General features: G+C 39.9%; 1 protein-coding gene across 2 annotated transcripts in view; it reads left to right on the forward strand.

The window, feature by feature from the left end:
• The window catches only part of tbc1d22a (TBC1 domain family, member 22a), a 161,479-nt gene that overhangs the window by 4,161 nt on the left and 129,700 nt on the right, over window positions 1–27,618 (forward strand). For both annotated transcript variants that reach the window (XM_063501346.1, XM_063501345.1), the window contains exons 3-5: window positions 1,547–1,730; window positions 2,707–2,959; window positions 11,187–11,369. In XM_063501346.1, the coding sequence (XP_063357416.1) occupies window positions 1,547–1,730; window positions 2,707–2,959; window positions 11,187–11,369 (620 nt within the window). The remainder of the gene's footprint in view (window positions 1–1,546; window positions 1,731–2,706; window positions 2,960–11,186; window positions 11,370–27,618) is intronic.

The following is a 27,618-nucleotide window of genomic DNA, read 5'->3' on the forward strand; positions in this document are numbered from 1 at the left end:
GTAGATTTCCACAGAGGGTTGAAATTAATTTGCGTGTTTTCAAACTTTCCCTTTCTTTTGAGTTAGGATGGAAGTTGGCTTACGTGAACACGTCTCCTGGTTCTTTCTTATGGTAATAACCGTCTTTGTAGTAGGGAAATTACAGTTCGGGGGTGGTAGTGCTTTGGCAGACCGTGTGCATCTTCAGACTGCAGAGACCGTCTGTTGTCAGATGAGGGCAGTGTCAAAAATGTGGTACAACCGGTCTGTTGTACACTTCTTGCTTGTGCTGCTGTCGGTCCTTCATGTTATTTTTATGCTTTTCCCATTCCTGGTAAACGCCGCTGTCGCTCACTTCACTGTTCTAGCCCACTCGTCAGCCAATCAGCGTTTGACAGACATGCCGCATGATCCATGTCAAGCAGCGTGCAGTTAGGATGTTGTAGGCAAATAGCAAACAATTGTATTACAGATGAAAACAGAGCTAATTTAAACTGTATCCTTGCAGCCTCAATAAAGTAACTCAAAGAAATTTTAAGTAACTCAAAGAAACTTTTAAGCTAATGATGTACTTCAGTTAATGTGTCTCTGTGCACATGTGTGTGCTTTTGTACATGTGGTAATTCGCACACTGGGTTGATTTGTGAACTGGGTCTGCACGCAAGGGTGATCTGAAGTAATCCTTAAACCTGTAAAATGAGCCAAAGATATGTTTGGAGAGAAAAAGAAGAGCAGCGTTAGATGAAAAGAACACCTTGCAAAGTGTTCAGCATGGGGGTGGAATTATTCCGCTTCGGGCCTGTGTGCATGCTGTTGCACAGGCAGGCGTTACACGGATAGAAAGAGACGAAGGGATTCCGCTAAATCGCTGCAGATTGTGGGTACAATTATGAAGAAGTCGGTCAAGGAAGTGAAACTGATCCAAAACGTGCTTCAAAATACACCACGACTTACCTCAGGAAACAGAAAGTAGAAAGCGGTAAAATCATGCTGTGCGTACAAGACAGCCTAAACATGGATCAAAACTTGAAGTGAAAATTACAAAATGAATGGACAGACACACAGCTGTCTGCAGCACTCTTTTAAGCTGTTGTGTCTGTCAGAGCGGCACTTTTGCAATTAAAAGTATCCTGCTGACTTGGAAAGGCGTCCAAAATGTTGTCCCTGTAAGAAGAACTGTTTATTTGGTTTATAAAATAAAAAGTACCAGTCATTAATAATTAAAGAATGGCTCATATTGATTTGCTTATTGATTTGTGATTTGATTTTACCTAAAAGCTGTCCTTCTGCTTGGTACCGGAGGATAAATAAACTCTGTATTATCTATGAGTCTTTAAAAAGGCAGTGTTTTTGTGTAAAATTGAAATATTTTACAATATGTGAAGGACAAATGTTAGCTCATTTATTAATTCCTGGTTATTTAATTTTAATTAATTATTCATCTCACATTCTCTTTTCTCTTGTTTTCTTTCCTTCTCTCACCCTCTGCTCCCATGCCTTTTCTCTTCTTTTTTCAAAAACCACTTGTTTTTTCCCCCATTATCCTGTTTTTCTCTCTGTCCTTCAGTCTGATCAAAGCAGGCAACAAGCCTCCTCCAGCCACTCCAGGCAAGCCCAAGAAGGCGACCACCTTCCAGGAGTTTGAGAGCATCACGAGCGACGCCTGGGATGTCGGGGATGACGACGACGAGCTGCTGGCCATGGCTGCGCAGAACCTCAACATCGAGGTGGTCATGGAAACGGCCAATAAGGTAAACTACTTTAAAGCAGTTTTGCCTGATTGATGTCTTTCCACTGCAGTAGCACAGTTTCCTGTGTCTGTGTAGAAGGAAGCACTCATCCTGACTAATCATGAATCAACACAGCTTCAGTGCATTTTGTGAAATCCTAATGATTCTTTTGTTCTGGGTATTCATTTGCTAGCGTTTATTCATATTCCTGAACACAGTTTTTCATCTCTGCTATTTTACATGTTCTTATTTGTGTCCATAGATAATATGTAGCAACTTTCAAAGGGCAAATAGGTTCATATTTGAAGGCTGGAGGTGTTGGTAGGGAAGCTCACAACACGAAACATACATGTGACAGATTTTTACACTTCATTTTTATTGTTTTAACATACATATAATTTGAAATACACGATTAATTATCATTAAAAATGACTTGGATAGGCCTTTAAACCTACAGCGTTAGTTTTACAGGAATGTCATGGTAAAGTCTTCTTTTAAAGCGCCCTTGTCTTGGTTGCCAGGGTGATGTGTCCTCTCTGAAGAGTCTGGACAACATACATGCTGCAGACATAAAATAAACTTCCCGTTGAAATAGATTCCTCTCAAAACTATGCTGGCTGCCATGAAAGAAATGGTACAATTTGTGGCCTTGAGCGCAAACAATTCAATGGCTTTTTTAAAGATTATTTCAGATTTTGCTGCATTTGCTGAAATTAAAATATTGGATATTTACTAAGGATAGCGTGTTCATTAACTGAGGTAAGGACAACTTCTAACAAATTGAAAGATTTTTCTTTTCATAGAGTTATTATGCATTTTGTCTTTAAGAGGGGAAATTTTACAAAATTGCACAGTTTGCATTTCTCTCAAGCAAGTAGCAGCTGCAAAAAACCGTTAGTTTACTCATCTAAGCAAGTTGTACGCCTTATGTGTTCTGGGGAGGTTACCAGTCTTGAGCTCACGAAGATTTCACCTTGTTTTTCTGTCTGCTGAACAGGTGATTGAGAATCACAGCAAGCAACAGGAGAAACAGAGGCAGGATGAGACATCAGAGCTGGATCGAAGAGAAGACGACACACAGGAGGAGGTGGCAGAGGACGACGAGGACAATGAAGAAGAGGAGGAGGAGGACAGGGTGGAAGAGGGAGACACGACCAGCCCTGAGGTATCATTTGGATCCCAGAGCAGCCCTTACACTGATGGCCGCCTAGTGAAGTCCCACAGCGAAGCTCCAATTGGGTCACCTAAAGGTTAGTGAGCACCATTACTCAGTGTTCTGCGAGGTTTTTTCTTTTTTAAGCCCAAGTGCTCACTAAGAGAAATTTCTGCAAAGATACACTTAAATCCGTAAATGAGTTTGTGAGGAGGGCAATACATGAAAGGTGAATAGGGCATCTTTTAGAAAATGTCACCGCTGTAACTTCTAATGCAACGCCATAAATAGGTTTGTTGCTTTGCGAAAAATCCATTAAACACAATTAAAAATGATCGACATAGTCAGGTTTTTAGTGATGACGCACTTTTTATAAGCTCAGAAAGTTGGAGTGTTTGTGGCGCCAGTATTTTTAGTGGGGTTTATTTACTGTGCCTCACAGCTGCTTTGAGACTTGGCAGATGTTGTCATTCTGCAGTGAGAACATCTGCCAAGACTGCTAATGTTGTACTTTGAGCAGACGTGTTTGTGTAGTGCTCAGCATGAAAATTACTTTAAATTTAATTCAGTGAAAAATTGTAGAATTTATCATTGACACCACTGCAGGAATAAGAAAATAAATAAAACAGTAATTCACCCGAGTTCCACTAATTTAAAGTCTTGAAATTAGTTGAATTATATTGCTGAAATTTAACTCTGGATTCAAAAAGTATAAGCAGGAGATGGAAAGTTAAGCTATTACTGCTTCTTTTCATATTATTGAGAACAGTTCTTTTCTATGTTGAAGTTCGGTCACTACACACGCATATTTTTAACTGTCAAATGGTAAAAAGAGTAGCTACAATATCACATTAAACCTCAGCCACACGGGCCTAGAGCCTGGTTGGCAACCATCAGGCTGGTTGCTATGGAAAAATGAGTATTCCCTGACCAGTTGTCGCAGGTTTGCTTGCTGTCGCTCGGTGAAACTGGTAAGAAAGAGAAAGAGAGAGCAATGCTGTACCAAAAACATGATTGCTGCTAGCAGATGCCATGGTTGCCGGTAATTTGCATGGAAGTTGCTGACTTGTCTGCAAACACTCTCCAACTGCTTGTTAAGCAGTAGTAAAACTATGAAGAGCACAATGCAAACCAGATACTGTCTGTTTGACTTCACAGTAAGAGTTGCATTTTTGGAAATGTGTTGCTTTGAGCAGTAAAGGTGCTTGTTTATTTGAAGATGAATATTCTCAGCTTTCAGTTTGTGTAAAACTTTTTCAGTTTCTCTCATGCTCTGGGGTTAGTTTGTGAGTAGGGCTGGGTCATATCATACCGTTCACGGTAATACCAGTATAATATTAGGCAATGATAAGAAAATGAAATATCGCAATAGAATATGAAAAACGCACATGCGCAGTGCCTTTGTTTTCATATGCACATGGCAGAAAAAGCATGGCGGCGACGGAGAATGAGAAGGGCGAAAGCGGATCGTTGAATGAAACGGATGAACCAGAATTGGTTTGTAAAAATGCTGCAACTTCAGTGGTGTGGAACTGGTTTGCAACAAAGCACTATTTTTGGTAGAGCATGTAAGCAGGCCGTCGTTATTACCGTGTTTTTCGGAAAATAAGGCACACTTAAAATCAATCCTTTTGATTTTCAGAAAAATCGACAGTGCCCCTTATAATCTGGTGCGCCTTATGTATGAATTCTGTGCTTACTGACCTCCAACCGATTTATGTGGTTGGATTAAAAACGGTTAAAAAATCTGTCAAAAATGTTTTAGTACAACTTTGGTAAGCTACGAAGCCGCACCGCTTGATGGATTGTCAGAGCATTACGGCTACTGTAGTCAGGAGCCTTGCGGAATAATACGTACTGGGCTTGAACATAATATTACCTTATTGTGTGTGTATAACCTCTTTAAGTTTTGTGGATATTATACATGGTTATACTCAGGATATGTCGGCTGCTTGTTTATGTGAAAATACATTGATGGTTTTTTTTTTGCACTAATAAAGTTGTGGAGTTGTAAAGTATTTTGTCTCGCGTCAATTATATCGTCAGTTATATCGTTATCGCAAATTTTCAAATTTATATTGTGATAAATATTTTTGGCCATATTGCCCTGCCCTATTTGTGAGTGTTGGCAGGTAAGTCTGCTTCTGCAAACATTCACCCATCTGCTTAAGGACTTGAAAAAAGAAGGCAACTGGACTTGTTTAAGGTTGTGAAGATGTTTCACCTCTCATCCAAGTTCTAAAAACAGAGGGTGGAGAGTCTCAGGTAGTGCTGGGCGATATGACGATATATATCGTGTGGACGATAGAAAAGTGTCTATCGTGCCATTTGTCTTCTATCGCTTCTATCGTTTCTATCGTTTCTAACCCTAATTTTATAAATTATTACATAAAATATATCATTAACCCTTTACAACCGGTCGGAGCAGGCACACTCCGTTTTGCCTAACTATTTTTAAATCCCTGTAGAACTGGAAACACGTAAGGTGGCGCAATAATTTTTTTTGCATATGAAACCATAGGAGTTGTACTTACATCTTATTCCATTAGCTTGCCCTAGGTCACGGTTTCCTTCCACATATAGCTTTGCAAAAATTGCATAAAAACCACTTCCAGCAACAAAAACATAATATTCCAGACTTGCAGCAACAAAAAAATAATATTCCAGAAACACGCTTTGCCGATCCGATCAGCTGTTCATAGCACTTCCTATGTTGGAATATAAGGCAGCGCAAACTATCGCATGTCCGCCATTACCCGTCCGAAACCGGAAGTGACGTCATTTCGCGGAAAATTGAGTTTTTTACCTTCAAAGCCTATGTTGGTGTTTTTAAAAGTCATGTTTGACTTTATGCTTGTCTGTATCGTTTCTGGGATGTTTAGAAGTCAAATTACACTCTTGGAAATAGTTTATTTTGATGCCCATGTTGGGTTTTTTTTGCAAATTTGCATTATAATATTTATTTTAATTTTTCCTGTAGTATATAAAAATTAGTGTATCTCAAACATAAAACTATGACGACACTCAAAATAAATATCTCATGGTTCGGAACTATTTTGTGCAACTTTCTTGTATTTACAGTTTTGATGGATAAGCCTCTTAAATTTCTCTAACTAGAAATATATGTAAAAAACAAAAAGATTTTAAATTTTTTTGTAGTTTATTGCACTTTTTTGCAATTTATGTAGTTACTATGGACTTAATGCATACATATTATTAAAATTTGGGCTATAATGGTTGTATTGATGTATAGAAACTTGAAATGCTCCCACAAATTGCACTACCGCATGTAAAATGTAAAGATAAACTCTGGCGGACTTGGTTCTATGGTAGGACTTAAAGGGTTAAATAGCCTGTGACAAATATATTAGTGTTGTCTTCTCACTATACATATTCTTAAATTTATGCAGGAGAAAATAAAGTATAAAAAAATGATATTTTTCGCAAAGAAACTCTGTCTTGTGGTTTTGCGACATGGTGCTGCTTTACATGCACCAGGATTTGCGACATGCTTTACGGTAACTCAAAACAAAGACTGCACCCTCTCCACTCGCTGTTTACAGACTGCATACTTTCCAGATGACCACAGGTCAGGTGGTATATCGTGATATATATCGTTATCGTGATATAAAATAATTCATATCATGATAAATATTTTTTCCACATCGCCCAGCACTAGTCTCAGGTATTAAAACCGTAGTGAGTGTCGTCCGCTTTTGAAGTGACTGTTGACCCACTGCTGATCATGTGAGTCATCATGCGAGCCAAGGTGCAAAAAAACAAAACAAAAACAGATGTGGGTCATTACAATCACCGGGGGTTAAAGGGGAAACCACTTGCCCCACCCTATCGTGTGGCCTATCAAGGTCACCTGAGGTTGATGGTGGAAGTGCCTGAGAAGGGATCTCAAGACTGCATTTTATGTAGCTCATAGCTACACACAATATTGACACTGAAGTCTCACAATCAGCAAACCTGATGATTAGTTTTACATTAGAACTCATTATTCATTTTTAAGTTGTGTTAACACATTTTAAGGCAATAGGGGAAACAAGCAGACTTAATGAATCAGACTTAATCAGAGGTCTGACTGTCAACACTGTTTTTCCACTGTAAGATGAAAATATTCAAAGATAAAAGGAAAAATGTTTCAGTGTAGAGCAATTTTTTCATAGTAACATGTGTTTCTCCCCCCTTCGCCTCAAGTCCCTTTCCTCTTGTATATGAACATGGGAGTTGAAAGAAACACCTTCCCACCTCCTGCACAGCTTCTCTGAGCGACCTGCCATGACCTCATAATACACAACAACTGTTCTGCATCATGGCTCCCTTTTATAGATGTGTCACTGTACGAAGCCTGCTCCACAGGTCACGTCAGTGTTCATGTTTAAAAGTGACACTGTGTAGCGCTGTATAGCAACAGGGTATGTCTATAGACCACAGCACCAGCACCAGTAGCAGATGCTGAAGCTGTACATGGTGAGCCGTGTAGCCGACTGTTGTCCTGTCTGGCAGGTCATCTGTCTGTCTGCCTGGCTGTCTGCTCCACTGCCTGTTTCTGTGTTTAGATACAGATAACACGAACAGCCCTTCGCCTTCAGGCAGTTCCTCTTATCTGGCCTCCATGTACGGCTACATCATCTGTTGGGACAGGGGTATACAATTCTTCTCTTGTCTTCTCTTATTTTGTCTTCTGTTTTGGGTTTTTTTTCTGTTCTGCTTGTCTTCTAAAATACATACTCTGCTTTTGTAACTGCCTGTCATGTTTGGGAAACGGTGCTCTTTATAAATGTTTGTACACTTGCTCATATTTATTTTGAATCCTTCCTTAAATGTAATATTTGATGTCTTACCGTGGCTTACGTAATCATCAATTTTAAGCGTTTATTGATACTTACATAATTATTTATAATAAAGATTTGTCTAATTTAATTTCTTTCAGTTAAAAATCATATTATCTTTTACATGTTTAGCCAGCACAAAGCAGAAGTCATGATGATTGAACATTATACAGATGTTGTACAGTTGGACCAATATTTTGGCTTTCCTTCAGTAATGGCGGAGACTGGTGTTGTTGAATGCTGGCTGCATGTTTGTAAATGGAATTTAAAACTGTGTAAGATTTCTTTCTTTCCCTGGTATTGGTGCAAAATTTCACAATCAGTGCACCCCGAAATGTAACTTTCTCAACTTAGCTTTGCTCTTAACAGCCTTTTAAAAGGAAAGTTATTAAATGAACTATAAAAAAGGGCTTATTGTTAAAATGACACAAAGGGCTCCTCTAGAGAGAAGCTGCTGCCAGCTTGAATAATCTTTTTTAATTTTTCTAAGTGCAAATAAAGCACTTGAGAACAGATTTGTAGCCTTTTATTTGTTCTTGTAAAAAGTGAAAGGGATATTAAAATCGGCAGCATTCCAGTTTTCTTAATTGCTGCCAAGTGCTTGTGTGATTCTGGTTTTGCTTTAGGAAATATTGGCAGTGTGGACGACAGGGCGTTTAAAAAGATTTTTTATGAACTTGCCCAGTGTGATAGGAGCAGTGTCCCTCTTCACATTGAGGTCCTGATCTCACACACTTGTCTGCATGCTGTCTCTGCTTGTTTTTGTGGGACTCTTTCTGTTGTTTCTTCTGCACATCTGGTAGAACATGTGGCCCTCAATACTGAATTAATGTGTTTGTCTATCCATTTTAGAGCCTTCATGGTTATAAAACCACAACTGCCGCTTTACTGGAAGCTCATTCCAGAACAAGCCACCAGCCGTAACTACATTTGTTAACACCTGCATACGAACAATACAATAATGTTATATCTAAGTACTCTCTTTGGGCTCTAAAATGATATGCATAAAGCGATTCTCACACATGAATTGTCGTAGAAGTTTATGCCAGAAGTTGCCTTTTCTTAGTAGTAGTATGATCGAAATTAGGGGCATGACAGTCCTTATCTATTGTTCACGCTAATCCCGTATACAACTCTGTTGCCATGACAGACTTTGTAATCATTACTGAAAATCCTTTGTTTGGTTTAGATGAAGGTGACAGGACAGGAAGCACACAGTACATCTGATTGGACTATGTGGACAGTGAGACAAGTTTTGTAATTTTGCCTCAGTATACCACCATGGTGGATCTTTATCTTTAATTCAACAGAAGTTTTGGATTACCAGTTTAGGAGTTACAGCCATTTTTATACATAGTCTCCCATTTTCACAGTTAATTGGACAGCTGACTGACAAGCAATTTCATGGCCAGGTGAGATTTGTGGCCTTGTTAGTCCATTATTAGTAAAGCTAAAAAGTGTTGAACTTGAATTTGGTGTCTTTTGACTGGAACCTTTGAGTGAGGTCCAAACAAAACTGATGCGAAGGAGTGAAGTGAAGGAGGTTATCATTAAACGCAGAAAACAGAATCGATCAGAGAGATGGCAGAACTTTAGTCAAAAGCACTCTAGAGAGGTAGGTGGATCATTGTTAAAGTCTCAAATTGAGAGGTTCCTTCATGAATGGAAATACAGACAGTTTACCCCCAGGTTACACAGAAGAACAGGAAGGACAGACTAGATAAATAAGATACCATCTCTTATTCAAAGCCAGATAAAACAAACATTAACTTGTACCAGAATCATGGGAAGAGAAGGAAAAAAGCGGCTTTTGAGGCAGTGTTACGATGAAGGCATGCATGACTGCCATTGGAAGCGGGAAACCAGTGTTTATTGATAATGGGACTGCTGATAGGATAAGCAAGATGAATATTGAAGTGTACAGGACTATACTCTCTGACAGCTTCAGCCAAATGGATCAGACAGCGCTTCACAGTTCAAATGGATAATGACCCAAAGCATACCGCAAAAGCAATCAAAGAGTTTCTAAAGGCAAAGAAATGGGATAAAGTTAGCGACCTAATCTCAACTCAATAGAGCATGCGTTTCAGTTGAGACAGCACTGAAAGGAGCAACAGAAGGTGGCTGCAGTAAAAGCCTAGCAGAGCAGCTCAAGGGAGGAAACGCAACATTTGGCGATGTCCATGTGTTCTAAACTTTCAAAAAAAACCTTAGGATTTGTCCAATTATTTTTTTTTGAGTCTTTTAAGAAAATATGGCCACTATGTATAAAAGTGGCTGTAATTCCTGAACAGTTAATGCTCACATTTTTTGGAAAACCCTGTGAAATAAACCTGAAGTCTTCAATTGGCAATAACTGTAATATTTAGACTTGCTGGCCTGGCTAATGTCATTCGCTTTCATGTTACTGCAGCTGTTCCTCTCACATACTGACAGACTGACTTCCCACAGTAAATCAGCTCTGTTAGAACTGAATCCCTGACCAGTGCAGCTTGATGCAGTTTTGCTGTTACCAAAATTAGAGCTGGAGACGAATGAACCATCGAGGACTTGATTATTAGTTTAATGACATATTTTCTGTCTGCTCTTCACGTGGCTTTTCTGCTCATCTCTTGCAGAGAGCTCCGAGCTAAAGCTAGCTGCACAGTTAAACTGACTTCACTCGCAGATGGGCTCACAGTTTGGCCTGAGAGAGTCGCTGCACTGCGTTGCTGTTTTTGCAATTAAAACATGAAATTACTAAAAGAAAAAAGGAAAGTTATGGGTGATATGACAGATTTAGGCGTCACACTATTATCCTTGTCTGTTGGCCACACTAATCCTGCATGAAAATCTGTTGCCATGACAACCCTTGTTATCGTTGCTGTAAATATTTAGTTTAGTTTAGATGGAGGTGACAGGACAGGAAGCGCACAGTACACATCTGATTGGACCGCATGGAGTTTTCTCACATGTAGTCGATTGGTGCAGCAGGCAGAAGGGTTCTCAGGCTGCAGTGTGTGCGAGTAAATGGTTCTGTAATTTGATATCAACTCAATTAGCTTGAAAAAGCCGCTCTTCAATTTAACTTTGTCTGCTGTTCACAGCAACCTCACGTTATCTCGCCTGCTGTTTAACTTGTTATCACCGTACAGCTACCTATTGCTGCCAGACACGGTGTCAACTCAACACAGCTCAAATTAAAGTGCAGCGAATGCCCTGCACATTCAGGAGGCAGAGCATTTTTAAATAGCAAAAAGTGATCTTTGAGTAGACACAATTTTTGCAGTTGAAATTTTTCTCTAGGAGTTTGATGAAGATAAAAGCCATCTGTCCCTTTTTACATGTGGATGTATGTTTTCTTTAATGTAGCAGCAAGCCGTAGACCTTCATCACATATTCCGTCTTGTCTGCATGATGTAGAGCTGCATCGTCTCAATCCTTTGGATGTGTGTTTGTGTGTTTATGCAGCCCTAATTTCTCTCATCTCTCTCCTTCCACCAGATGCAGCAGGTGAGCGTGCAGCCCTCCACAGACAGCGGTCTCTGCCCCATCGGCCTCCTGTCATCCCTCTAGTGGCTCGCATGGCTGACCAGAACACATCTGGCACTCCAGCCATGACCGAGAGGGAAGCGTCCCGCCTAGATAAGTTCAAACAGTTGTTGGCAGGACCCAACACAGATCTGGGTAAGAGAAATTCATCCACCAGTCTCCATCTGTCAGTGTTACAATGTGTTCTGTTACTTAGTTCACTTGTCTCGCTATTACTTTGTCTCTCTAGCGTTGCCTTATTTCTTTTGTTCCCTGAACTCTTTCACGTTTTCATTTCCTTGCACTCTTTTGCTTCCCACTCTGTCTGCCAGCTGTGTCGTGCTTTTAACAATGCTGCGAGGGAGAAAGTCATCCAGCCATCTGGACATGCAGATTACAAGGGGGGAAAAAATACCCCAACAACAAAAGCCAATGACAGGCCTTTGTTCTAACCAAACGACAGGCCTTTATTGTTTATCCAACCCAAGAGATGTTGTTTGCTACCACTGCTTACCCCAGTGGCCGTGAAATCCTTGTGGACTCTTTGCATTTGACTTTGTGTCCTTTGTAACTAACTTTTGGCAACTTGTGCGCATTAGCTTGTTGCATCGATTCCCTTGTTTCAGGTAATTAAGTTACATCGAAGTAGTCATCAAACGAGTTATCTGAGTGCAGAATGCTGAGTTTTGAGGTCCATCCAGTGACTAGTCTGCAGTTTGCAGCATGTTATGTGATGAAATGTCTGTGATTTTGGCTGGAGAACATTGCCTCTGAATTTGTGGAATTATTTATTGCAGTTGTTATAGCAATGGTTTAAATCACAGCAAGGTGGGAAAGCAGCTTTTTCTGAACGCAGAAAAATCCCACATTTTACTGAGGTGTCTGCAGTTATATTCAGGATTGGATGAACATATGTCAGTCCTTCATGAAGAACAGAACACTGGACCACAAACATTGTTTGACAAAAAAAAGTTAGATGTGGAACTGTGGAAAAATACATACGTAAATACTTAAGTGAGGCCAAGCTGAGGCTTAGAGCTGCTTGTCTCAGCATATATACGTCTGTCAGTTACCTTTGACAAAATCCAAGTCAGTGAGGTGTTAAGAAACAAGTAGTAAACATAGCACCCACAATACAGTTGTTTTATCACATGGAAAACCTATAGAGACCAACTCAGTTTTTTGTATCAGGCTATCATCATTAAAATGTTGTGGCTGGAGTTTGTTTTTTTAACATAAGAAGTCCAATGTCTTCCATTTTTTCCATTTGTTAAAATTTTAGCCAGCTGTAACTGGTTATTAGAGGAACTGCAGAAATTCCTGCTTGATGTAGCATTGTTACCAAAATAATAATAATATGATTGTAATTGTTGTTAAATGGTGTTGCTTTTTCCTCTGAGTATCACAGTATATAATAAAAAACCACATATTGACCTTTGAACAGTAAACCCGAGACTAATGACCAAAAATTGTAGATGTTTGTCTTCCTCGTTAGTTTGACCTGAGGTTACCTTTGGTAAGAGCAGAGACTTTTAAAAGCGGTTGAGTTCGTGTGGATTATTGGTGCAGGATGAACTGTAAAAGTCAAATGTCTCTTAAAAGCCCTTTTGCTTTTAGACCCTCATTGAGATTAAAGACGTACACCTGATGTCCTTGGGTTGTTTTTGTGTATTTAAGCTGTGTGTATGTGTTTGTTGAATGTGGCTGACAAAACATAGCGAGGCCACTGTGGTGAATTAGAAAAAAACAAAACAAAACAATACCCCAAACTGCAAGGCTTATGAGGAGAATTGGTTATGTGCCTGTCTAAATACACTAAATATGCTAAATGCAAAAAGCTGTGTCAGACGTATTTCAGCGCAGAAACGACACAGTTTAAATACCGTGCCTTCCATTTTCAAATGACGACTGTGGTCTTAATTTACCGCAACCGAAAAGCTTTCAACGTGTATTTGAGACAGTGTATTATTAGAGACAAACCTTTTCTTCAGGTTTTTCTTTACCTGATCACATTTGAGTAATTTCCTTGTTGCTTTTTCTCATCTACTGTTTGTGTCTTGGTGATTTACTGTTTTGCTCTTGGTGCAAAATCAACACTTTCTCGATCTGTTTCACATTAAACGGCATCCTGCATTCATATTATCTTTCTTGGAAACATTTGAATTACGGGGCAACTGATACTGGAATTTCAGAGGCTGCTTGAAAGAAAATAAGGAAAGTAATTTTCAAAACAGTTGTTGAGTAATAACAGGTTGAGGGAGCTAAAAAGGCAGGAGCTTAGCTAATCTGGCTCCAAAAGCAAGTCAGTCTCTACAAACGTCCATATATATTTTACAACAAAAATAAACATGCTGGGGCCAAAAAAAATTCCCTCCTAATATCCCTCCTTATAATAACTATAAATTTAATTTTTTATATCCCTTTAAATTTTATTTATGCTTTAAGATGTGCATTAGTAGGTTTAAGCCCCTCTATGTTGTACTGGTGCCTTTGGGTATATTTAATTAATATGCTAGCACTAATGATAACATATGGAATATCCTGTGAGATGTACCCATAAATCATCTCAATGCATCAAGCTAGCTAGCATTAGCTAATAACCTAGCACTCCACCCTTGCATCCAAATATTTTACTTCTGGCTTCAAAACAACATAACAAGCAAAAACTCATTTGCAAGTTTGGTCAAAAATATTAGTATGCAAAATAGGGACATCATAGTGCCTACAACCGTCTTTTATACACAGTCTGTTTACAGTGGGCACACATACTTGTTGTGTAGTTATTCAGGCTTTAATTTGCAGCAGTGTTATATCCAGTTTACTTAGAATGTAATCGTTCTCAGTAAATTTGTGCTATTGCCATCATTATTGTTTGCAATCACATCTTAATTGTTACATTAATCTGCATTCTCATCACCTAATGGCTTAATACGTGGTGCTGGTTGACTTGCAGTTTGAATCAAAGTGTGCAAATTAGTGTCCCTTGGATGACTTTGCGGATGCTTAACTTTGCACATGTAGACTGTTTTAATGTACACACACACACACACACACACACAACCACAGTGGGCATTAGCTACGGTCCTAAAATGTAAATGTAGGATTTCATTAGGCTTGAATAACCTTCGTCAGCACACTTCTTCACCCCTTGAAAACTTTTCTAACAAACTGGTTCACAAGTCATCAGTGTTAGTCAACAGCGGTTGCGGCCGGCTCGGGAAAAGTGTATCTTGCACATCAGCAGAGTGTCTTGAGATGTCAGCCCCCATTAAGGCCTGCCAGGCATCACATGCTGACTGTCTAAATTTAGTTTAGTCCCTGCACCATGATTAGATACCCCAGAACGGGCGAGCCACGCTGCCGGCTGCTGGCAGCATGAAAGATGAACTTCATTCACAGGACATAATTAAGTGAAGGATTGGAGGAGAAGGGGGGTGCTGAGAGGTGATAGGAGAGGGGAGAAGGATGGGGCAGATAAGATAAGATAAGATGAAACTTTAATGATCCCCGTGGGGAAATTGGGTCATTGCAGCTCCAAAGAATGGGATATAGATGAAAATACAAAAGGAAAAAATAAATTGCCAACATCTGATGGAATTTAAGCCTCTTGTAAACACAAAGGTAAATAATATCACTGTGTGCTCACAGTTGGATGTTTTGCTTTCGCCGTTACTTAGATTATTTTCAAAGACTTTTACAGCTCCTTTTTTTTTTTTTTACAATTTAAGAAGTTTTCATTTAAAAGTAAGATGACCAGACACATAGCACTCCTTGTCCTTTAAGGGCAGGCCATTATTTCTGCTGCTGCCTGGGACGCATTAATGCTCATACAATTCGCACATACATACCAGCAGACTGTGTCAGCGGGGATGACCCCCCCTGGTGTGAAAGGGAAATTTGACCGACTGTCCTTGAGCTCAAAGGACGAGGGTTGGGATGATCCATTGGCTGGTTGCTCACTTGAATGGTGTAATTAATTGCAGAGGCAGCCATGTTTTGGGGCCAAGCCACCTGACATGGTTGGTCTGCCAGCCTCTAGAGACCAAATGTAGAGATGTGTGTGACTTGGTGCACAACCCAGCACCATTGGTCCCACAATTTAATACTTAGCTATGTACTACTGGTATTTGGCCAAAAAATAGCTTAGGTGCATTATATAAATATTTCGCCTGTCAGTACATTATTTCTTTTTCTTGATCAACTTGCTTCAGGATCTCCTTTGCATTCAGAACTTTAACACCGCTGTCAGTTTCTCTCTTAACTGTCTCTCTCTCTTCATTGAACCTTGCGACAGGTTGTGACAGCAGTCTGTTTAGCATGTAAGGTCATGTAGAAGGTGATGACCTGTACGCTTGTAAGAGTAGGGTGATTGATGTCAGGTTGATCTCTGCTAATTATTCCTGATGTCCTGAGGCGAGCCGGTCTGTTGAGTGAACCTGAACACAGCACCCACTGTATGCACAGCGAGGGGGAAGCTATTTTAGACAGAACTGAGGGGGAAAAGGGGAAAAAATGAGTCCCGTCTACTACAGAGTAGAACTTTTGCAGTTTCACTGCAAAAGTTCTACTCTGTAGTTAGGAGCTGTACTTCAGATTCAACGCAAATCGCATCTCAATGAACCCAAAATGAGCTGAGCTGAGCTGTCTAAAACTAAAATGTACTTATTTTTTCCATTTGTTTTAGAGAAATGGAACAAGAGATTCAACCATTAATTATTTTCATGATTAATCAATCAAGTGTAAGCTAATACTGAAAAATTTAATACTTGGACCCCATGGTGCTGAATAGCCCAAAAGCCAGTGATACAAATTATTCATTATATCAGAAAATATTGAAACATCTCCATACGGCTTATTAAATGATCTTGTTTCTCTTACAAATGCTTCAGAAGTGACAAAACCGTTACTATGGCTATTTATAAGCACTGATGGATTCATTGTTGGGATCACCTCAGACTGCTTCAATTAAAGCTTTAATGGGAATGATTAAAATTAGTCACCGTCAAATGAACAGATTTATTTATTAAATTTATTAGATATTTGGACCGACACTTAGCCTAAATGATTTTTAATGTGCTTGACAGGTGGCATTGCAGTTCAGTTCATGCTTGGAGGTATGACTAAAAAATTTTTATCACAGTGCTTCTGAAAAGTTCTAGCAGTTTTCATGGTGGCATTATTATTATTACTGTTGTTATTATTGCTTGATTGGCCTTTATGTAGACTTATGTTGGCTTAATACACTGTCCGGAGTGCATAGAATAAACATTTTATTGTTGTGATAAAAGGTAAACTGTTTCACCATCTTTACGGCTTGTATTCATTTGTCAGCGTGCGTGGGGGCAGTCTGGACACTTAGCTTTGTAACTGTGATAACTTGAGAACAAGGTGACGTGGGATTTTTGAAATTGATGCCATAGGTGTATTTACTAAAAATCTCGGGCCAGTACAAATTGCAGTGATCTCAACCTCAAGGTCAAAGGTCAGCTTTTCTGAAAATTCAATTCAGTTCAGTTTTATTTATGTAGCACCAAATCACAACAACGGTTGCCTTAAGGCGCTTTATATTGTATAGTAGAATAGGTACAGAGAAAAACCCAACAAGGGGTGTATGACCCCCTATGAGGATTTTCAAATTCATACCATAGGTGCACCTAATAGAAGGCTGAGTAGTACTGACAGCTACGGCTACAGCTGTTTGTGAAAGGTGCCTGTTAGCCCACAGTAGCACGTTAGCTCCACCTTAGCTGCTTTGCTGTGGGTGCACGTAGAGGAGCCGCCTGAGCATCTCCGGCAGTGGCAAACTCTGAGAACTGATGACTCGCCAGAACAAGTCTCTTTGAGCCACGTGGGCCACAGGAACTTTAAGTTCTTTTTTCATTACCACGGCTCCACAGTTCATCGAACTTTTTGCTCACGGAGCTCTAATAGCTGTTGATTGGTGATTAGTAACAGTCCATGAAACATCCAGCTGTTTATGATGCGGGTAAACATCTTGACAAATGCACCGCTATATGGCGCGTGGTGTTGTTGAACATTTGTGCATGTGTGATGTGTTTAGAGACTGTATTTAATATTGTACACTCTCTCCAAGTCACTCTCTAGGAGAGACTATAAGCCACAATTTTACAGACTTTATGCATATCTTTCTCTTTTAATAAATTTTAAGACCAAGAGCTGGCATCTGACATCAAGCAGTTATTGCTGGATGGCAGAAATACTGCTGTTGCTATGGCAATGGTCTTTTCTCCTCTTTTTCTTTTTTGGCAGTTTATCCTTTCACTTCCACCTTTTCATCATTTCTTTTTCTTTCTTTGAGTCTTTTTTTTTCTTATTTTTGTTTGCTCAGTATTTGGTCAGTATATGTGGTCACTTAACACACACACTCCCACACATGCCGGAGATCTGCGGGTCAGCAACGCTGTAAATAACTTACAGAAACACATACAACACACACAAACCGATATCTAACATTAAGAAAGAGGAACAAACCAAACCAAACCAAACGGCTGCTCAGTGTGCAGGAACACATTTGCTTCCATTACCTCGCTGCCTGTCGGTGTGTCTCTACCCTCTGTTGGGGGTGCTGCAGCTCTTTGTTACTCTTGCAGCATTTCAGCGCCCGACTACCATCAGCCTCATTGCAGCAGCGGTGGTTTGGAGGCCTGCTACTTTCTGCCACGCTTTGCTCGTTACACACTTTGTAGTGCTACAATCTGCAATCCCGTTACACAGCAGTCACCATATGATAGGCTTACCATCAGGACCGTCTGCAAAGTTAATAGACGCTATCAAAGTGTGAATTGGCGATGTAATTCAATTCAGCTCGGTCTTAAAGCTTTGCCTAAAAGCACTGACCATGTGTGACGATTTCAGAGGTGTGTGTCACAGGCTCGGCAAGTGTAAAAAAAAAATATATATATATATATGTATAAGAAAGAGATGATGTAGCTTCAGACTGGCCATCCTGCAAAGAGAGGGGACTCCATGTTCATTCTGATGAGACGCCAATAAAATCTATTTAAAGGAGCAACATTTTCCTTTTATTTAAAAGCTGGGAGAGATATTGTGAGAAATACTACATTTTTAAGACTGTGTTTTCTTATTTCCCCTTTTTGCTTTAAAATTGTATGCTGTGTCAGTCAGTGAATGAACATTCGTTTGTGCGTGCTGCCTCCTAGCATGTCCCCAGGCGTAACATCTGACTTGATAAGGTTGATCCAACCACCAGCTGTCTCCTGTGTCAGTATCCTCACAGATTGTCTGGCTTAGTTTATTCATATGTTACACCATGTGGTCTTCCAGGTGAGTTTTTCATCCTCCCTTTCTTTCTTTTTAGGAAGCTTGACTGAACAGAGCTCAGCTCTTACAGTTCTCTCCCAGCTGCTGAGAAATTTCTGCTTTATGTGCACGCCGGGCAGACGTACACATCTGCAGCCATCAGCTTTACCCTTCAATTTAGTATCTAAATTAATCCGTTTACTAACTTACATTTAAAATCGTGACAATTCTCCATTATAGCTCTGCCCACAGCCTAGTTGTATAGTAATTTTATTCATGATTAATAACACAGCGTTCCTTAACAGGCTTTCTTTTACTTCCTTAAGGCTAAATCGAGATAAAAAAGATTCCCATTAAGTGTCAGGTTTAATTTCAAAAACCATATACAGTGAAAAAAAACCAGCGAGTTATAAGGCAGATTGATAACCTTTTACTATTGCAGAAACTTTCAGTATATTTTTAATTAACCATTTATTCTGCAGTAAAGGAAAAAGTGGATTTCTGGATTCAGAATCGATGCTTATTGCGTTTGACAGCCCCGGTGGTGGATGCTGACATTAAACATGGACACAATCTTAAATAATGAGGTCAGCAAATGCAAGTAGTCCCTGTGAGTCAAAAGCTCAGGCTGTTTCCCACTGTTTGTTCTGCTCTTGGCTCTATAATCTGTCATATATACTTGATATGAACATCCTTAGAATGGTCAACTCATAAAGGAAGTGACATATGCTGTGCTGACCTGTTTCAGACTGAAGATAAACTGAGCAGCCTGACCAAAGGCGAATTATTCTGAACTGTAAATCGGCCTGAGCCGCTCGAGAATTCGAGAATAAAAACGTAGAGCTGGACATAAGCATAATAGGTCCCCTTTTACAGGATCAGTTTCACCTCAGACTTTTGCTCTAGGCCAAAAGAAAACAAAGCCTTCCTCTGCAGTGGTCAGCGTGTGTTTCAGATTTTGTTTTGAAGCACTTTAATGAGGAGTATTCACTGTTAACTATTGCAGTTTGGTAGTTTATTGTTTAAATCTGAATCTAAAATATATAAATATTTGTGGACAGCAGCTCTTTCAGTCAACAGAAATGTTGCCTGCAACACTAACTTACCTGCAATTTAATATGACTGCAGAAAAGGTGTGACCAGGCCAGATATTTTTGAAAGTGTTTCACCCAAACCAGTTAAAGGCAAGGCAAACCTCGGGGAATTAACTGTGCAAATTCTCTGTGTTCATGCAAAAGAACACACTCTCTCTCTCTCCTTCCCACACACACACACACACACACACACACACACACTGTCACACCTGTACGCTCATCTGTGTTCCGTGTCCTCTCCCAGCCATCTGGGCCATCCATCAGGTCTCCTGAGCAGGTATAATCCAGGGAGGGAGTATCTTTTTACAAGAGTCCCATTAGTTTACGAGCCGTCTGCTCCCTGGCGCTATCGCTTTGTCCTTTAGATGAGTTAGACCATTCAGGACTCTCTCACAGCATTCAAGGTTTATAGGAGGAGAGCTTAACTTTTTAATATACTCTGTGATAAAGGTGTCTGTCCTGATTGTATTGTTTTTCTGACCTCAGTGACTAAATATCTTCAGATGACTTGAATAATAAGCTTGAGAAGCTGTTGCATTCGCTGACTTTATCACTGAGGTATTTCCCAAAACAGGTACTTTGGGAAACACCATTGTAAAATGTGCTTTATAAGCTTTATGTTTAATAATACACACATGAAGGAAAGATTTAAGAAATAAATTGTACTGGTACTTATTGCGTGAAAATCTCACCACTATAGGTCAGTAGATTTTAGATTCAGTCAACAGAGTTGTGTTTTCTTACACCTCCCAGTTCAAGTTTATATCCCTAGCTACAGTTGCCACTGTAGGATAAACAGTGGTGGCCAACATTCATCTGTAGTGAGTGTGGGTGATCACCTCAACTGCCATGCATCATTTACTCTGTTTACTTTGGAAGAGGCTGTAAAACTTTTGTTAAATGAGTCGATATGGAATCGATTAGTCAGTGATGCTCACTTCTGTCCAATGACAACAATACTGAGGTGAGGTGCAAAGGATATCCTGAACTTTTCTGCTCTGCTGTTAGCTGTCATTAGCTGCTGTTAGGCAATGTTAGTGAAACTTTCTAACATTGTTGCACTCGGACACTGCCATCACTGCCATGTGATTTCTTTTTCTTTTTTAGTAGGAAACTGGAACCTAACATTAGCTGGCATAAAGTTACCTTATAACTGTTGTTTTTTAGCTGGCTAGTTGTCAGCGGGTTGCACGTCTAATCTGCTGACAATAAGTAATTGTGACAGTATCGAGAAAAAAAAAACACGTTTTCACATTTTCGTGTGTCAGTAGCATGACGCTAGTTCAGGAAGTGGTAGGTAAGAGGTGAGGGGGAAGAGGATGACGTTTTATCCAGCCAGTGGCGTGGTGTCTTCTTCATGTTTTTACTTCATTCGTGAACGGGACTCTTTCTCAGATGATAAAACATCATATCTTGAATGTGAAGATGCAACGTATGAGTGTAAATTTACCTCTACGAACACGAACACCTACGGATTCTCTCCTCTGCCTTTGGTGTGGTACATATGTGGCTTGTCTCTAGTCACATAGATAATTAAGCAGAATGGTGATGATGTCCATCTTGGCCAGTGTATTCAAGATGGTGGTGCAACAATGTGGCTTCAGCAGATTGAAGCCTGCTCTACATAATTCTTAATGGATTAATTCTAAGTTTATGAGAGCACATCAGTTAGTTGGAAGAACTAATTATATATTAATCACTTTATATTTATGAGTACAACATTATTTTTGCTTATTTAATAACTTCAGAAATGGCATACTGTGACTTTAAGATGGAGCTGATGCTCAAAGTTTCGTCAAATTGTTGTTTGTAGGTTGACTTTATGTTAAGCTGATGTATGTGGAAAGCTAAGTGCTCGCAGGATTGAGTTTGGATTTGCTGAAGAAGCTTCTGGAAGCTTCTGTTGCAGAACACAACTCTTTGGCCAGGTGTGTTTAGGGGTGTGTGTGTGTGGTATTCACGTGCGTGAATATGTGTGTTGCTGTTTTGCCCCAGTGGTCGCGCTCCGACTGAATGATGCCTGAATAGTGCATGGCTCCGGCCCGCCAACCGTCTTCCCTCCTGCTCCCATCAGCTCCCTGCTCATCCAACACTGACTGACAGCACTTCTTCCCTCTCCCGCTGTCTTCTATTCTTCTTCCTGGCCTTCACAGAACTGTGCACACAGGCAGGTAGACTGACTGACAGGCAGGTAGACAGGCAGACATGGAAGGGGTGCAGGTACACACTCTGACATGCACATTTACAATCACACATGTGTGCACACTTCCTCATAGGAGCTCCATTTGATTTTTTTTTCATTACTTGGTTGTTTATAGTGAGTCCTCCCTTGCTGAGAGGAGCTCCTGAGCTCTGTTCTTTCACTCTTTCAGTCATTTGTCATGCTTGGATGATTGTATTGGTGGCACTTGACTATATACTTTGTGCACACTCAAGATCCCAATAGGTGATAACCCAACAAAATAACCCGCTCTTTGTGGAAAATGCAACAAAAATTCCGCTTTGAGATTATTTTTGTTTTGAACGAAGCAAGACTCGGAAGCCTGGAAACGTACGTGAAGCTGACAGATCCAGGTTTTCTTGCAGCATCTAAATGAAATAAACAAATGGAGGTAACATATGCTGTTAAATCATTTGGATGCACAACCTGTAACTTTCTGAGAGGTCGTTCTCTGTCACGATGGGAAAATATTCCTCTTCTTCTGCCCCTTTTCGCTGTGGTGTGCCCCAGGGCTCGGTGCTGGGTCCTGTGTTGTTCTCCCTGTACATGTTGCCTTGGGCTCCATTTTTGAAAAACATAATGTCTCTTTTCATTGCTATGCTGATGATATTCAAATCTACCTCCACTTGACTGGGGATGTTTCATCTTCACTACATCCTCTGTTTGATTGTTTGAGGGATGTCAAAGACTGGTTATCACGTAACTCTCTTACTTTAAATGAAAAGAAGACAGAAATTATTGTTTTTGATAGAAATATGCCTCTGGGACAACTAACTGGTACACTTGGGCCTGTTGCTAATCACCTCACTGATGCTGCTAGGAATCTTGGAGTTTTCATGGATAGTTCCTTCAAACTAGATAAACAGGTGTCTACTGTGGTAAAAACCAGCTTCCACCAACTACGCCAAATTTCTAGGGCTAAACCTTATATACCACGCAAAGATCTAGAGAAACTCATTCATGCATTCATCACTTTCAGACTAGATTATTGTAATTCTCTTTACTTGGGGCTCCGATCTTCCCTCCTTCAGCGATTGCAGTTGGTCCAAAATGCCGCAGCACGTCTCTTAACTGGCACTAGAAGGTATGATTCCATCACCCCTGTTCTAGCCAACTTACATTGACTTCCTATTAAATATCGAATTGATTTAAAAATTTTATTGTTTACTTATAAAATCCTAAATAACATGGCACCTGATTACTTAGCTGATCTCCTCTGTCTGTATAGCCCTAAGAGAGCACTAAGATCATCGGGCCAACTGCTCTTAGTGCAACCTAGGTCTCGGCTGAAGACCAGAGGAGACTGTGCCTTTGCCATTGCGGCACCCAAATTATGGAATAATCTTTCTCTTGATATTTGCACATCAGATTCTATTCAATCTTTTAAATCACGTTTAAAAACGTACTTGTTTAACCTGGCATTCGAGGCTAATTAGGGTAATTTACATCTGGCTCTGCATTTAGATTATGTAATAATTTTATATCTGTAATTTATATTTTATATTGTGATTTTTATCTGTATCGTGGTTTTACTGGAAAGCATTTTGGTGTACTTCGGTCTTTAAATGTGCTATATAAATAAATTTGATTTGATTTGATGTGGCAATGCTGGTGGAAAAAACTAGCAACATGCAGCTAGCTTACCTAGAAAGGCAACATTTTTGATCTCTGTTGTCGTCTATGAAAAACTTGCAATTATGTAGCAGTTTCACTTAAAAACTTAATTTAAAACAATACAAATCATCCAAGAAAATTGCCGTCCAACTGCCTAGCCCTGAACAAAACCCGTATTTAGGTTGTCAGTCCAGACAAAAACGAGGGACAAAGCATCTTCTCACATGTGCTGTTTCTTACATTAGGCTTTCTGAACACAATAAAGTGTGTTCCTCAGGATTTGTTTTCTTATTTAACATCTTGGGTTACGAAGCAGTTTTCATTAGAAACTGAAATCCTTTTTAAATTGAGGTAAATTATGTTTAATTAGCATTCAAAAACCCCAAGGGTTCAGTGAGCATTACGAGTGTGCTTACATCCAAAAATTTCATCTAATATTGAAATTGAACATTGGTTTCACCTTGTTTGTTAATGAATCTTGCTCGTCTCCTAATTGTTTAAGGTCTAACAAGCAAAAAAAATAAGAAGAGAAACTCTTATCTGTTGAGCAAGGCTCAACAAGTCCTGCAAATTAAGAGACAAACTGGAATGGCACACTTGCAGAGCACGCTCTTTGCCAATGCACTGCACTCTCTCACAGTTTTTAAGAAAGTGATCTGGATCACCAGCATAATCTAATGGGTTCTTTCTATGCCTGTGCTCTGCCTCTCTGCCAAGTTTCATTAAATTGGTAGTGTTTTGCACAGTCCTGCTGACAAACAGAGACAAGCAGCACCTCTGATGAGGCTCTACTCGGCCTTTTGCCTTAGTGGAGGAAATGTATCATTTGTTAAAGCCCTTTGTGGTTTATGATCCCATGTTCCTATTTGCAGGCTGATATGATTTTTCTGCCTCCTTCTAAAATTGCTGTAAATCAGTGTTAAAAAATAAATCACATTGATGTGATTGGGCTTTTTAAAAAAAGAGCATGTTTTTAGTTAAAATAAAAACAAAGATTGAGTGATATGTTGTTAAATTTGTTACAATTATATAGTCAGAAACAGATAGTACTGTTTGCTTTTTTGAGCCAAATTATCTCAATCTGTGGACTATCTGTATATCCTTTTTGGAATTAGTATGTGACATAATTAAAAGATGTTGAGGTACCAGTAGTAAATATAACCAGATTTAGACCTTTTCAGAGATCAGAAACCCGGAGGAAGGAGAAACATAATGAAACACGCAGCCACAACACTGCTAGAAGAAAAAAACAGAACTGGGTTTCAAGTTTACAGCTGTATGAGAGTCAGATTATAAATTTTTAGAACCAACAAATGACCAAAAACACTCAAACAGATCTGTTTGCATAATTCCAAAAAGAAGAAATAAAGGTTGTCAGTGTCATTGTCCTCCACATTCAAGCCAGCTTGTTGATCTGAGAGCAGGTGGATATGTGTGAACCCCGCCCATAGCCGTATGTCAGAGTACAGACTGTTCTCACACACTTCATGGATATAAAGTTCGGTTTCATGTGCATAGGGGCTGTCAGCTCTTCATCTTCATCATTCAGCTCTTCAGAAACTTCAGGAAACTATAACTAAAAGTGAAGTACACTGGATTTATGGAGAAAACAATGTTGCTTCACCTGCCTCAGCTGATGCAGCCAGTGGACTCAAACAGGAAGGTCATAAGGTCACAAAATAAATGTTGATATTTTTTCTAATAGAATTATTTATTTTTCTCATCTTGACCTGGTACTTAATTTCTCAGTTTACTTCTTTTAGAATCGCTGTGGCCAGTGGCTTTGTCCCTTGTTCAAAAACACTTGTTCATGAGGAAAATACTTTAGGCTGTGTTCTAATGCAGGTTTCTTAATAATTTAGAAGTAGGATTAACTTGTCTTTACACTGCTGCAAACCCCGGAATTTATTGAGAAAGGCCTCTGTCTTTAACAATGTCTGAACTAGCTAAATGTTAAGGAAGTGATCCTGTGACCCACATGTATGTGCCAGAGAGAATCTGGGTCAGAGAGGTGACAAAGACACATTCTCTCCTGCTTTAATAAGCACAGTTGAGGTGGCCTTTATCAAGGCAGCCAGCCCCGTCTGCTCAGTGAAGCCGCTGTCTGCGACGGTACATGAGTGAATGCACTGGAAAACTCTGCGTTGCGCTCATTTGACGTGACCTTTATGTCCCCTTGGTACTGCTCTCAGAGTTTGGTTGTGTAACACTTTGGGTTATCTTGGCTGGTTAAATAAGTTTTAATGAAATATAAACACGATAAAACATATTGCGCCCTTTAAATGTTTCAAGAGTCACTGAGCATTCGCTACCTCCGAGCGTCCCCCCATCAGAGGAGCTGTTGTGGGTGTTCAACATAAGGTACATGGTGTTCTAATCACCCCCTGTGGTCCCCAGCTTAACTCCAGCCAAGACAAAGTGAACTCCTGTAAGTTCATGCATAATGGAATACGGTAGCCACAGAGAAGAGACTTGCAGCACTTGCCCTTGAGTTGTTACAGGTGGGTTTTTTTTGTTTTTTTTGTTAATGGTGGTAAGAAATACGGCCTCCTCCAAGGTTGGGTCTGTCCCTCTAGAATAATCCGTTGAGATCTGTGTCCAACATGAAAAACACCCACAGTACTGATCATGTTAAATCCAAAGAACCTAATAACATAATGAGATGTTTTATTGGTCTCCACAGGGTCCCCTCTTTCACTTCTCTATATGTGCTTTGAAATAACTGCCTGTGGGGTGAATTGACTTTAAATAGAGGTTTTGCTTTAATTTTGTCTGTCTCCGGAGACCTCTTTAAAAGAAATGTCCTTATAGTTTTTTTTCTCTTCTAGATATTATGATGTATAGCGAGGAGTGACAAATTTGTCAGCTAAAAGTGTCTTGTTTGCATTGCTAACTTTGTTCAGTGAAAGTGACGCCGACAGCTAGTCCCTCGTCACCTCCGGGACAGTTGCAGAAACTTCTCCGCCCTTCATTTTGACAAGTGCCCGCTGAGCAAAAACAACAGATTAATTTTCGAAATGTCACGAAATGCCTTTAATTTATTCCAGTGGAGTTTGGGTTCGGCTGTCTCATTCATAATGCACAAGAGATGCCCTAGAGAGTTATATGTTTTTTGAGAGATGAGCTAGCCTCGCACTAATGAAACGACATCTGCAATTTAGCCTGTACGTCAGCTATGCTCATTTTGCCCTCTCTATCTCTGCCCACTGTGGGAAATTGAGTTTTATTCCTTAGCAATGACTTCTTGGGAATTGCAGTATGGTTGTGTAGTATTCATTTAGGAAATGGCAAAAATAAAAAATAAAAATAAAATCAGGATTTAAAGACTGTTGTGGAAGAACAGTGCGTCACCTTGGAGTAGATTTTACAGATGGATTATAGATTTATATATTTCCTCATGCAGTTCTCAGCTCAAGGAAGCCTTTTAAGCCAGGAGTAGTTAGAATGTGTGATACTGGAAGGTTGGTCCATTGTATTTTCATGTACAGAACCAGTGTGGTGCATAAGTCCTCCTGACAGTCAAGCTGTGGGTCTAGAACCATCAGCGCTCACGTTGGGGTGACTAATTTGGATTCTGTAGTCGTCCGGCTCTCTGCTGGGGAATGTTTGGAAGACAGTGAATTGCAGCAATAGAGGTCGTTTTCTCTATAGGATGTAGGGCACCTTTCCTTGTTCTGCTAGCTGCATGGTGTAAGTAAATATTTGCACCTTGCCCTTCAGACACACCGCTGCATATTTACATACATACACAAGCAATGCAGTCCTTCTCCCACAAGCTGTTCCTGCAGAATATTTGACCACAAAGGACAGAGGCGTTTTGAAAATCACTGCAAAATCAGGATGTAAAGACCATTAGCTAACTTCTGCCCCATGCCCCTTCACTCCCCTCCTCTGTGCAGCCTATGGAGAGATTAATGCCAGGTAGGTGAGCTATAACATAGTTTAATTAAGCCCGAATCACCAAGATTCATGGACCTATTTCTTTGTCTGACAGTGCAAATGAAGGTTCAAAGGGTGCAAGGCAAGAGGAGAGACACCTTTTGACAAGCTGTTAGGAGCATAATGAATGTGGAGGTACACATAGGATAACTATTTCACCCTTAAGGACCGTTGCAGATGATTTCTGCATAACCTCAGTGCAGGTATTCTCTACATGCCTGAAAGGTAGATGTCGTGGCAAGCAGCCTCGTGCTAG

The sequence above is a fragment of the Pelmatolapia mariae genome, linkage group LG17 (genome assembly GCF_036321145.2).
Source record: "Pelmatolapia mariae isolate MD_Pm_ZW linkage group LG17, Pm_UMD_F_2, whole genome shotgun sequence".
NCBI lineage: Eukaryota > Metazoa > Chordata > Actinopteri > Cichliformes > Cichlidae > Pelmatolapia > Pelmatolapia mariae.